Source organism: Triturus cristatus, chromosome 10 (assembly GCF_964204655.1).
Source record: "Triturus cristatus chromosome 10, aTriCri1.1, whole genome shotgun sequence".
NCBI lineage: Eukaryota > Metazoa > Chordata > Amphibia > Caudata > Salamandridae > Triturus > Triturus cristatus.
Window position 1 is genome coordinate 1083894066 of NC_140593.1, and position 13225 is coordinate 1083907290.

The window sequence follows — 13225 nt, forward strand, 5'->3', positions numbered from 1 at the left end:
GAAACGCGTCATTTGGACACTTGATGCTTGAATAAATCATCATTTAACTCTCAACTTTGCCTGTGGAGTCTGTTTCGCCTTTCTTTGGATGGTGGTACAAATCAACTGAAGGTCAATTTCGGCTGATAACTTTTTCCAACAATGTTTCTAGTCTAAGAACAATCTTGAAAAGAAATTGGCATGTGTTAAAATCAGATCCAGTGATTGGATCTGATATTCCGTTGGCCCCCATGATCACGTTAAGGAAAGCACGCTCTTTCAAAGATAACTTGGTCCATGGTCATCTAGATCCAATCCCTTCTAAAAAGGGTACTTTGAAAGAGATGAGAGGATTTTACCCTTGCGGCAAATGCAAGGCCTGTGCCTTCAGTAAAAGAGTACTAAGCTACAATGTGAAAGGTCTAAAAAGAGGGAGGACCATTACCAAATTCTTGACTTGCAAGACTTCACATGTTGTCTACTGTTTGAAATGTCCATGTGGACTCATGTAAGTTGGCAGCACTATTCATAATGTCAAGATTAGAATTTTAGAACAATGCGAGCTATAGCAAAAAAAGATTTTAATTATCCTGTCGCATGGCATTTCACCATTAAGCACAAGAGTGACAGGGATCTTTTGCAGTTCTTTGCTATTGATTGTGTTCCAGCACATGCCAGAGGGGGGGGGGATAGAGTGTCAAGATTGAGACGACTGGAATCGAGATATATAATCGATCTCCAGACAAAAACCCCATATGGGTTAAATTCTGGAGAGGAATTAATAGTACATCTAGGGATCTAGAAGTATGTATTCCAGTAGCCATTATTGTATAGCAATACAATAGATTTTCTGTGAATTACTTGGCGTCTAGGCAAATGATTTAGGGTTTTGTATCTTTGATATCTTTTTTGAAATGTTTATTGTTTATCGACATGCAATTTGACTTAGAATCAGTTAGCCGATACACGGCTACTATCTACGTACATGGGAGGGTTTAGCAACCTTTATTTAATTGGTTGCGAACTGCCGATCCACGGCAATATTTTTGAGCAATATGGGTTAATGTGTTAAAGCATATGAATGAATTGACTGTTTTTTTTGCTTTTAGGAAATCCTTTTCCTTTGCTTTTACATGTAACATTAATGAATTGTAAGGATTTGACCTTTGGAAGATGGCGCTTGCGATATGCCGGCCGTCACTCCCTCCCTTTTTACTGTTTCTATGTTTCCAAAGTGACCATCTGTTTATAAAATGGCACTCTGTGATGAGTTTGGTAACAACACTGAAGAAGGACTAGTTCCGAAACGCGTTTGTTGTTTTTGCCGAAATAAACGAGGCTGCGTAAACTACTCCCCCGTGAGTGCTCGAGATTGCTTTTTGTATAATTCGGAGGAATTTGGGAGTGACAATATATATCTATCTATCTATATATCACTGTTCTTTGCACGTTGATGTGTATTGGGCACCAAGTTCGCAACTGAACTCTGAGAAGGATCTTAGTGAAGGGCATCACCATGATGTCATCCTTCACTGAGAGCAGGCTGGAGCATTGGTTTCTAGTGCTCAGCTGGCAACAAAGATTACTGTGCATACAAATACCTGAGATAATACATGTCTTCCAAAAAGCACCTCGCATAGTACTCCGTGTTTTGTTTTTCATTTTTATGGCCTGAAAATCATAACAAAGGAACAACACAGCGTCTTACATAAAGATTAGGGGTAATTTTATGTACAAGCATGAACTTAGAAGGCATCCATTTACTGACTTTTGTGCCTACATCATTTACATTAACCCTGAAAATCTGCGAATTCTAATGTGATCTGCACACAGTGCACCTCAAACACATGAAGAGGCAAACATTCCTCTGTGCTTCCCAGTATGTGATCGATACAGTTCAATTTTAACAAAAAACAGGTGCATGAACCTGTTGCGACTCTGCAGACTGATGTGATGTATAACATGTTCATGATACTGTCCATGATGACCAAGTTCAACATTCATTGTTTGTGTCCCCATACCAAAGTGAAGTTTGGAACTATGGTGTTGAAACAAGGCTTGACACTTGCCAGCATTACCCGTACCTAGCACTGTGAGCGCATTTAATGACACACTGAGCTGTGCTCCCATTTATTGTTATAAATGAATGTTAACTGTTGTACATAATTTGAGTATATTCCAAGTGCACTTTTAGACCCCATAGTTGTTGTTGCGTGTGACAGCACCGAGATGCATCATTTTTTCGGTGGCTGGTGTATTTATAACTTGAATTAAATTAATTTAAATATAGTGTAAAAATGATGAGCAGCATGTTCGCATCCCGCGATGGTCACCAATGTCTGACAATATTGTAATGTACTACTTCTGTTTTCTGCTCTTAGTCGCACAAAAAATCATCCCGTTTCCTGACATTTTTCATCAACAAGTTTGTGCAGTTTATTCACAAGTACATCACATGCGATGCGCAAGCAGCTGTAGCTTTCCTGCAAAAGCACTCGGACCCTCTGCAGTAAGTGGCTTTCATCGCAACTGAGTTTTTACTTATTGTGCTTGTGATAGCTGATTGCCATTTATTTATGCCTGCACCCGGGTAAGTGTGCAGGTGGATTGTAGTTGCATTTGTGGTTCTTGACAGATCCAAGACGTGTAACCTTTGCATCCCAGGTAAATAAATGAAGCTGTTAATCTCAAGTTCCATAATACATCTGATAAATTCTCACTGTCTGACAAAAGAGGCACTTTTTGAAACCTTTAGCAGCTGGTGAACAGCACTGTTTTTTAACAATATTCCTCTTTTGCTTGTGATTTCTTAACTTTCTTAACATGTATCTAAAGTTGACTTCATAATAACTCTACGTGCCTACGAGGGAGGTTCAAGCACTTGGTACCAGTCTCAGACTTCGAAGCAATGCTATCCTACTTGTGGCAGATAGCTTAAAGACACCCCACAGAAGGCGTGTTTTACCTTGGATACAAACTTAGACTTCAAACTTATTTGTGTGGAAGGTCACAGCACCTTGAGAAGTGGATGGAATAATTGCTATTCGGTGAAAATGGGAATTTGTAAGGTGTGCAGTTGCCTCAGTGGGGCATGCATTTGAGAGTTTTCAATCATGGGCTTACAAGTCAACCAGTTCCTGCACTCAGATTTTTCACTGTGGGAAGTTCTTGTGAGGACGGCTCAGGTGGTATGGAATGGGTATTTAAAGTGTGACGTGCAGTCGACGGTGGAGCACACACCTGGTCTGATCGGGAAAGCTAGTTGAGTGGCACATCTTGGATGAAGCAATGCTTCACTTGTAAATTATTACATTGCCAAATGCTATGGTTGTTGAATACCAAGGTTCTTTAGTCTTGATTCCATGTCATCCTGCTTTATTCCACCATCCTACACTTAATGGCTCTCAGGGCTTTATGTGGGATGCAAAAAGTGTGGCGTGGCCTATGTAAGGGGTGTGACTTAAAAATCTAAACTAAATTTCTGCGCTTCCAGTAGTATGCCACTGGGCCAATATTTTGGTTTCGCTCTGAGCTTTGTTATTACCTCCAGATATATAACACAACTGACATACACCTAAAACCAAACAAGGCTATTGGCTTTGTCAGTGGTTATCTGTTTAAGGTAAATGAGTAACCAATTATTTTGTTGTAAATAATTGATATTGAATATGTTTCAATTCTGAAATTGTGAGACTGTAAATTAAACATTACTGAGGCTTGTGGAGCGGGTTATATTCACTCTGTTAAACATGGTTGCTCTTTTGCTCTTCACATCTCGTCCATCTGCACATCTTATACCTCATTTCTTTCCTCTTCAGCACCCTCTTTTCACTTTCTCCTGAATACACGTCCTTGCATCTCCACTTCAACACCCTCCAAATGCACACAATACATCCACTCACATGTAAGCACTATATTTTGTATTACTTTCGCCTTGTCAATATATTGACAACTGTGTACATGCTTCACGCACATTTGCACTCAATCACAGTTGCAACTGGAATAGGTGACCGTTGCTCTGTGCACTCTGCCGAAAGGGCAAAACTGGATGACAATGTGATTCTGAACACCTTTTTTGGCCCTCTGACTGGGATTGTGAGAAACTCGGACTGCCTTCAACCCCTGTTCCAGAGTGCTCAATCGTGGGTGTTTAAAGCAAAATCACTTCACGGCAACTTAGTTCAAAGTATGTACTTTACAAGAGTAATATGCTACACGAAACAAATTCAGAAACACAACATCCTGGAAATAACTAACAGTCTATGGGAATGCAAGAATAAGTAAAACGTGAAATATGAACCCAAACATGCCAGCAGACCAGATTCCTGCAGAAGATTCTTGATTCCTAAAGCCCAACATGGCTTTGTTTTAACTGTCTCTCCCGCATAAAAGTGATTCTGTTTTAATCTTAGTAGGGAAAATTTATTTCCACAGATTCTTTTCACTATCTCCCTCTTTAACTATGTTAGCATGTATGTAAACAGGAACTAAATTGCGGACCAGGATTACTTAAACGCCTTTACATTTATTGGTCAAAAATCATCTTTATTATTTGCCAGTATTGCCAAGAGCGTGAATATAGGGACGTCTTTCAATGTCCGTTTTTTAATTACTACCAGATCTAGGACCTGAGGGACCCGGCCCACTTAAAGCACTCCTGGCTCTTTATCATGGACTTAGAGGCTCTTTCACATTCCTGCTTTTTTCCAATATCTCTATTTTCTCTCTTCCTTCTCTCTTTTTTATTTTTTTCTCTCTTGTAACCACCACCAAATTAAGAACCGTTTCAGAGTTCCACAAGTGGGATCTAAACAGAGACGTTTTTGCACGAGTTGTTGATTTGTGCGGCATTTCACAGATTTGTTTTAACGTCTGCAAACAATGAAGGTTAGGTCTTCTCTGCCACTAAGCCGAAGGGGGCTAAAGTATTCCAAATCTCCTCTTCCCCCCCCCCCCTCCACCAACAGTGCTAATGTTTTGCACCAAGGGCCATAACGTGAATCGAGATCAGACTCTCACATCAAGGTGAAGGTGTTCCTTATGAGAACAGTTTGCCAGCATGTGCATTTGTTGTATAATTCTAGTTGTCCACCAGGGAGTCCATTTCTCTCTTTCCTTTAACACAGATGTTTCAATTTAGCAGCGCTTGTGCCTTTTTAGGTCGAGCCTAGCGGCAGCGCGCATGCGCTGCTCGCTCTACGAGACTGCTGTAGTAGAGTATGGGAGAGAAGCCAGCGCCCACTCTCTACCCATATTTTTCATTGGCTTGTGTCATTGTTTTTCGTAAATGCTGCCTTCAGATACGTTATTAGGCTTTTTAGTCCCTCCTTAGTATGGCCTTTTCTTCATTTGTAAGCTCCCATGGCGACTGTCCCCTTTACTTCTGTTGTTACACGGGACCTGTTATTTAGTCTGTGGGCAATATTTACTTTATTGAGATTCTCTTACTGCAGGCTGGGCATGCGCTGCTTCAGCTGAAACCGCTTGTGTTTTTTTAAGCAGCCCAGCCGCCCCCGTAACACGGGAGCCCGCTTTCAATCACTTTAAAGGCAATATCTCCTGTCTGTTTCAACATTCTAACTAAAATGGATTTAGACATGATTAGCGAATTAAGTCATGTGAATTCCAGTTAGCACATAATCGCGTGCTAATGGCCTGAAGCTGACAACAGCACATTTGTGTTACATGTCATCTACACTAGATCCACCTGACAGGGTTGTTTTCAAAAGCCTGTTTAATTAACCCCACCACCAGCAATACCTCCACCAGCAATACCTCCACCAATACCACCACCACCAATACCGCCACCTCCACCACCACCAATGCCACCATCAATACCACCTCCACAATACCACCGCCACAACCAGTACCACCACCAATACCACCACCAATACCACCACCACCAATACGACAAGTACCACCACTAATACGAACACCACCACCACCAATACCACAACCAATACCACAATCACCAATACCCCCACCACCAATACCCCATCACCAATACCACCACCATTACCAATACCACCACCACCACTACCAGCATCACCACCACTACCAATACCACTACCACCATCACTACCAATACCACCAATAATACCACCACCACCACCAATACTATTCCCAATACCACCACCTCACCACCACCAATACCACTAATACCACCACCACCACCACCACCACTAATACCACTACCACCACCAGTACCACCACCTCCGCGCCTCTCGCTCACTAATAACAGCAGGGGCACTGTACGAGGCAGGAGCTGCAGCCGTGACCATCCATCCCTCCCTCCCTCCATGCCTGCCATAAAGCACAGCCCGCCCTGTACCAGGAGGTGAAGCCAGGGCCCTTCTACAGCTGAAGTGTTTATTAGGCCAAAGATAGCAATGACATTACACAATGCCACACTGCACACTCAAATCACGGAGAGGGCAGGAAATAGCCCCCCCCTCCCACTCTTTCTCCTGAGCTGCAACAGTGTAATCACAGGGCGAAAGGTGTTGGAACGCTTTGTTAGTGTTTATAGCTTGGATCGTATGTAACTCTCACTTCACACTTTGTGTCTGTGTAATTTACAACATTTACACATCATCTTCACTGCACTATTTATCATTACTTTAAAGACGTCGCCGGCCGGTCTCTTCCTCTGATGTTTACAATCTAACAAGCGGTCGAGAAGGCCCTTTATTGCAATGCAATAGGTCTCGCATTTGTGAGAGTTAAGCTATTAGTATTGTAAATGACAATGCCTTTTATTTATGTTTTAAAACCCAAAACATAATAAAAGGCATTGTCATTTACAATGCCAATAGCTCAAACTCGTGTGAATGCGAGACCTATTGCATTGCAGATGCTAGTAATGCATTTGTCTCTTGCCTTCAAGTTATCGCGCATTCTTTCACTGGCTGGATAGGGTCTCAGATAGTTCTCTGTGACAAACCGATTCGTCGACATTGTACACAGTTTTCACTGTGAAAAGAAGTATGTTTGCACTGACACTATAATTTACTTTTTACCTTTTAAAGACATAAGAAATAAGCTTTAGTTAGAAAAACTTTAGTTTGCAGGGTCTGCAGTGCATTGGGTGAAAAGACCTGCTGATTAATGAGCCTGTTGCGTGTCATGATTAATTCACTACATAGAATACAAATCATTAGAAAATATCCAGTAGCCCTGACCTACATTTTGAGTCTAAACTAGAAGTGAAAAAACAAAACCAAGTAAAAGCCTTTGTAGTGCAAAAGTAACACAAAAACGATAGATGATTGAATGTAAGCATTCCCAAGCAGGTGGAATGATACACAAAACAGCCATTAGCTTTTGGTGAGAGAGTTGTTCTTCTGGTGGGTGTAGTCCGAGCTTACTCATGCATATTCTAAATAATTGGTACCAATTGATCTTGCAGACCGCAACCGTGGTAATCTTAGCATGCTAAATGCTAATTCATTAGACTCCTCTTCTCTGGTGTTAAGACTGGTTTAGCCACATGGATCTATTCGATTGGCCTGCTTTGGATAATCCAGTGATTTAGTGGCTTGGTTAGGAACAGTGCCTTTTTCTAACTAGATGAAAAAATTGGCACTCGACCATAACGTAAATGAATGAGGACATTGAGGCCTGATAATTCAAAAAGAGAAATATTGTGTTGCTTGTGTTTGGGTCGGGGGATAAGTGGTCTCTGCTGAGTCCACATGAGCTGAGCATTGCTCCTTCACCGTAGTGCAGCACCGCAGAATTAATGAGTCTGCGTCCGTTTGGATTCCAAAGTTCCAACTCTAAAGATCAGTAGCCGGACTCGTTTGAGGACACATCTTTAAATTTATATAAATATATTTCACTTTGAGCACAACAGAGAGCAATCTTCGGGGCTAAAGTGTACAGTCCATCTAAAAGAAGAGCACATAGGTCTCCACTCAGACCTCTTGAGTCAGAAAAGTACATGTAACAGCACTGAATTTCTAATCCAGTTTTGGGTCATACATCTCTTAGGAGAAAATTTCATGCTAAAAAAAACGCCAGCCTTTTGTCATCAAAGATGAAACTTGAGATTTGGATGCTGATCTTTTCATTGTTGAGTAAGGTTCATTTTCAAAGATGCTGTTGTTAGATCATCAATTCCTGAGAAGATCCAAAAGAGAGAAAAGATGAGGGGAAATCAATGGTCTGACTGGGAACTGAAAGCGGTCCAGGCAAAAATGGGATTAACAGGTTCTGCATCCCAACCTCCAGAGCCTGCCCCTTCATACCTGAAGTTTGAGAGGAACAACTCTAACTCTTTTGTTTTACCTATGAAAGTTGCAGTCAGCATCTTATCAGCACTTCGTCAATCCACCAAATCTGTTTTTCTGGATATTGGTCCTGTTTTGTTAATTTGTGTGCATAGGAGGAAATCAATCTTCTTAAAGCTAATTTTTCAGATGTATTTCAGATCTCTTGCACATCTCGCTGTCCTTATCCTGATAATTCTTAGCATTTGGTACAGTTAAAGGCAACCTTTCAGCCTTTCTTTGTTTACCTGACCTACCATCTTTGTTTATGTCTTCTGTCATTATGAGGTTCCTTTAAGGGATGTACATGTTTCAGCCTTCATCCTTAATAGTACAACAATGATACTTTAACTTGCTGTTCACCTTTTTGATAGTGTCTGAGTTACACACCATGTACAGCATCTTGTTGTGGCTGTTGACAATGAAAACAGTTTTTTCTGATTGCCAGTATTTCTGTTTAGCGAGTAAGCAAGCTGCAGGGTTTGTGTCCATCCTTCATTTAGTGCAATTTTTTTCCAGAAAAACTGGTTTTGAAAGCCGAAGTCTCATGTCTCCAAACACGGACTCTTAGGTCAGGCTATCACCCTGCCTGCATTATACCAGCCTCTTCATCCAACCAAAAAGGAGGAAAGGATCCATTGTTTGGTTACTCGCAGTGTGATGAGCTTCAATGCAGACAGGGCTCTGAAAAACCTGATCAATGATCAGTTGTTCATTGGCTATGTGGGTGCCAAGAAGGGCAGGGGCACTCAAAAGAGAACTTTATTCAGGTATAATATGTTGTTTGTTGTGATTTCCTGTGCTGCTCCCAAAAAGGAGCCTTCCTAGGGCATCAGGGGTCTTCCACAAGATTGAAAGTTGCCTTGTCAGGTGTGTCCAGGTTGTCCCTATTGTGGACATGTGCTGGACTGTGAGGGCATGGGCTTGTGAAGGTACTGTCTTCAGCCCACACCTTCCACAAGACATTACAGTCTTGATTCTGAAGCCTGTAGGGGTGGTCACTTTGTCATATCCGATCTGCAGAACTATTATTAGAACAGCCACCACTTCATATTGTAGTTTGCTCATTTACCGAGTTATCAAAGCCACCACAGACCCTATGTTAATGTCACCTTTTCCTATCACCTAATGCCAAGGGCTGATAAGTAGAATCAGATGCCCAAATTAAAATGAGTTATCTTACCTGGAGACAAAGGGCAGATCTGAATGCTTCTTAACTTTATTTGTAAATAAAACCAATCCACTTTCTAGTTCCTATAGGCGCTACCAGCTGTCAGATGGGAATTGCAACGTTGTATTGGAATGTCTGAACTGTCCGGATAGAAACATAACTAAGAAAATGCTCTAACCTACTGTCTACGCATTTTAAGAACAATTGCTGATGATGAAGCATTAAGTTTCCAAGTAATAATTCTGGTGGTTTTAGACGAGCATCAGAACCTATTTTTATATGATTTGCTCGTCCTCCATGTGCACTCTCAAATCTACATATGTAATCCTTCTGGATAACCAGGAGTGTAATATTCAATGTATATTATGAAAAAGTGAGTGGTGGGCTAAGAGTACTTGAGGTACACCAAGTGGGTTCATTTGTACATTTTGAAGTGTTTGCCATGAAATAGCGTGTTTGTAGCACAACATCTATTAACTAGAAACTCCACACTGAGTGGTGCTTCACAAGAAAGATGAACAACCTTCCCTTGAAAGTTCTCCATATCTGATATTTATGTCATAGGGCTGATTCCCCTGACTAGTTAAGCAGTAGAGAGGTGCTGGAAATATTTCTACCCTGAGTGTTGCTATTTTGACACTCTTCAGGATGCTAAAAGTACCTCAATCATTGTGATCATAATCTTGGTCAATTGTGATGTTAACCTCTCTTATGCACCAATCCTACTCCTCATGCCTAGACAGCGGTTCTATTATCCGGACTTTCATATGCATGTTCTCTGATGAGCTGGTAGTTGTTAATATATCTTCTTGTGTTTCCTTTTCTTTTTTCAGTGGTCTTTCTTCGGAGAACAGTGATCTGGTAATGCTGAAATCCTTATTGGCTGGATTGAGCCTACCTAGTAAAACTGGCGGTTTGGAAAGGACATCAGAAGAAGAGAAAGAAGGTGAGCCTATAGGTTGTTAACCATTCATAAGCCGGTGATTGTGTTCCATCCAACTATAAAGGCTAATTATTTGACATTGTAAACACTGTTATGTAGCCACATCATATCTATAATACAAACAGTTTGTGAGATTTGCAAAGTTTTTCACTGGCGTGTAATGTAAAACATCAAGACACTATTGTAGGCAGTTTGAGCAACAATCTTGCAGTTTCATGATTTTATCTCTAAATACAAATTGTCTTTATCTTCAGATGATTGCAATTTAATCAAGGTGGGTTGGATTTCTTCTTCTTTCTACATTTCCATTTCAGGCCAACTACCAAACTAACCATCTTATAAAAACTTAAAATATATTAAAATGCTTTTACCTTTTTACTTTGGGTCCGAGTTTGATGTAGAAAGTAAAAAAGTGTCTCAGTGAAACGGAGTCATCACATAGAATCTTTTGTCTACATAGTCATCTGCTTGCTGGGCTTTTTCAGAAAGTATGTTTGTATCTGATTTTTCATTTTCTTTTGCTTTACAGATGAGGCTACTCCAGGGTCTCTGCCTCTAGTCAGTATGTCTGTGTTCACTCCTCTAACAGCAGCTGAAATGGCTCCATATCTAAAGAGGATCTCCAGGAGCCAGACTCTAGAAGGTAATGGGTTACCATAGAATGCACTGCATTATGAGAAAGCTGATTTCTCGCGACAAGCTGTAGTGTTTTTTTGTTTCTTCATCACAATTCTGTGGTGTTATTGTCCAGAGTAAGATTAACCTTATGAAAGCTTTAACATTTATAAGTAGGAAACCAATAATGTATCATCCACTACTTACAGGAAATATATGAATAGCACACATACTCCATCATTGTATCTTTTTCTGAAGCGCATGCAGTTTAGCAAATACTTTACTTTAGATGGTGGCTTTTCTAACAGTTGTCAAACATTTATTTAGCCTCTCAACCTCCTTAGGCAGAGGTCACTTCTTCTGTGTCCGACTGACCTTAAGAATCTCCTGTAGCTATGTGTGTAAAATTAATAGCTTGTACTAAAGTCAGGCTGGTGAACCTCGTCTAGTATCCCCCTTTGCAACATAAGCCTTGAAACTGACTTTACCCAGTGCTTACGACCTGTAATAATTACCTGTGTTACTGAATACTTGAACTTCTGTTGACGTAGGCCTCACTTATGGCTGTTTGATACAGTAAACCAGTAGAATAACAGAGAGCAAGCAGCTCTCACAACAACAGTTAATTTGAAAGAGAGAAGGGCTGACAGTGTTTTTGATGTCACTGTTAACTAAGAGTTCCATTTCAATCCGAGTTATGTCGGTTAAAGCCATCCCAAATTGCTTTGTTCATCCATGCAGGAAAAGCCTGCTTTTAAACCCAGGCTTTGAGGTTTTGGAATTTCAGTTTTCTGACATTTGCCTCTTCTTCCTCTGAAGAAAATAGCCAGTATTTTGATTTGAAAGGGTATTTAATTAATTTTAAGTGATTTTTGTAGTGATGAACATGTCCTGTTCTAACAACTGCTGAGCACTTTGGTATATTGACTGATTGATTTGTGTTTTTGACATAAAAATAGCATAACAACGTACACAATTGCATATAAAATCTAACATAAATACATCAAGAATTCAACAAACAGATTTAGCACAGCTTTAGTATATACCTAAATATTAAGAGATCTATCATACCATCATGTAGATCTCAATCACAAAGCACAGACGTTTACAACCTAAATATAACAGAAAATTAAAGAATTAAAGATTTGGAGATTAAAACAGTACTTAAATTGGAGAACATGACACATCACCATACAGACCATCATCGTATTTCATATTTTAAGAATTTGCTGACTCAAAAATCTCAGCAGAAGAAGAGAGCAACTGTGAATAGAAAAAGAGGCTCTGCAATTACTAAAATTTAAATTCTTCCATAGTAGGTTAAGATACATATGAGTGTAACCTGAGGTAGTGCCATCTCATTATTCAGTAGTTCATATGGTAATGAGCAATTATTTCATATCCTCCTAGAAAGGGTTCTCTCCGTGAATGTTGAGCGAGTCTAATGCAGAGCTGCACAAACGATGTAGTGTGAGCGGTTGGTTGGATCAAATGAAAAATTACTCTATCTATACACAGATTGTGGCAGAGATGTAATGGAGGGAGCCTGTCCAGCTTTCTTAGATCATTGTGTCCTTCATGGTAATTCATCAGCTGTTAACTTCGAGCATTTAGACATTAGGTATTTCCTCGTCTGGATGTGGGGAGCTGGATATATATAGCGTTGGGAAGATTTCCAGCATTGTGTTCTTTTGGGATACAACTCGGAAAGTTAAATTAGCTACATGTTTGTCTTGGTGGGCTTAAAGGGCTCAGGAGAGCCTGGTGAGCTTCCCCGTTGGTGACGAGGACCTTTTTCAGCTCACCACAGTATACATTTGCACATAATACAAAACCAGTGCGGTTATGAATTAATACCTCTGTTATTTTCCACAAAAGCTACAGGAAAATTGCATTGTTCTGCATTTTATTCAGAAAGGGACTGTTAAGAACTTGTACATACTTTTTTCTTCATCACGCAAGACTTCAAGAACCAACTCATAAGTGAAGCTTTTAGTTCATTGCCTTGGCCCACTTTGAGGGCAAGATTTTCATTCTTTCAGAAAATTGGCAGCAGTTTGGAAGTGGGCCCTTGTGTCATTGGTTTGGGTTAGGGGCTTCATCCATCTTCCCTTCATTTAGCTTAAAGCCTAGTTCCTAAGAACCAGACACAAGCATAAGAACCAAATTGGTAAACCCAAGAACGTATTTAAGACGGCTCGTTGGCAATCTATGTCGTTTTAGAAGGAGAGCTATTCATTAGGTAAG

At 40.4% G+C, this 13225-nt stretch overlaps 1 protein-coding gene across 1 annotated transcript in view; it reads left to right on the plus strand.

Moving 5' to 3' along the window:
* The window catches only part of INTS1 (integrator complex subunit 1), a 625364-nt gene that overhangs the window by 566739 nt on the left and 45400 nt on the right, over positions 1 to 13225 (plus strand). Inside the window, exons 42-44 of the mRNA XM_085629257.1 lie at positions 2361 to 2488; positions 10254 to 10366; positions 10893 to 11006. Coding sequence (XP_085485383.1) covers positions 2361 to 2488; positions 10254 to 10366; positions 10893 to 11006 — 355 coding nt within the window. The remainder of the gene's footprint in view (positions 1 to 2360; positions 2489 to 10253; positions 10367 to 10892; positions 11007 to 13225) is intronic.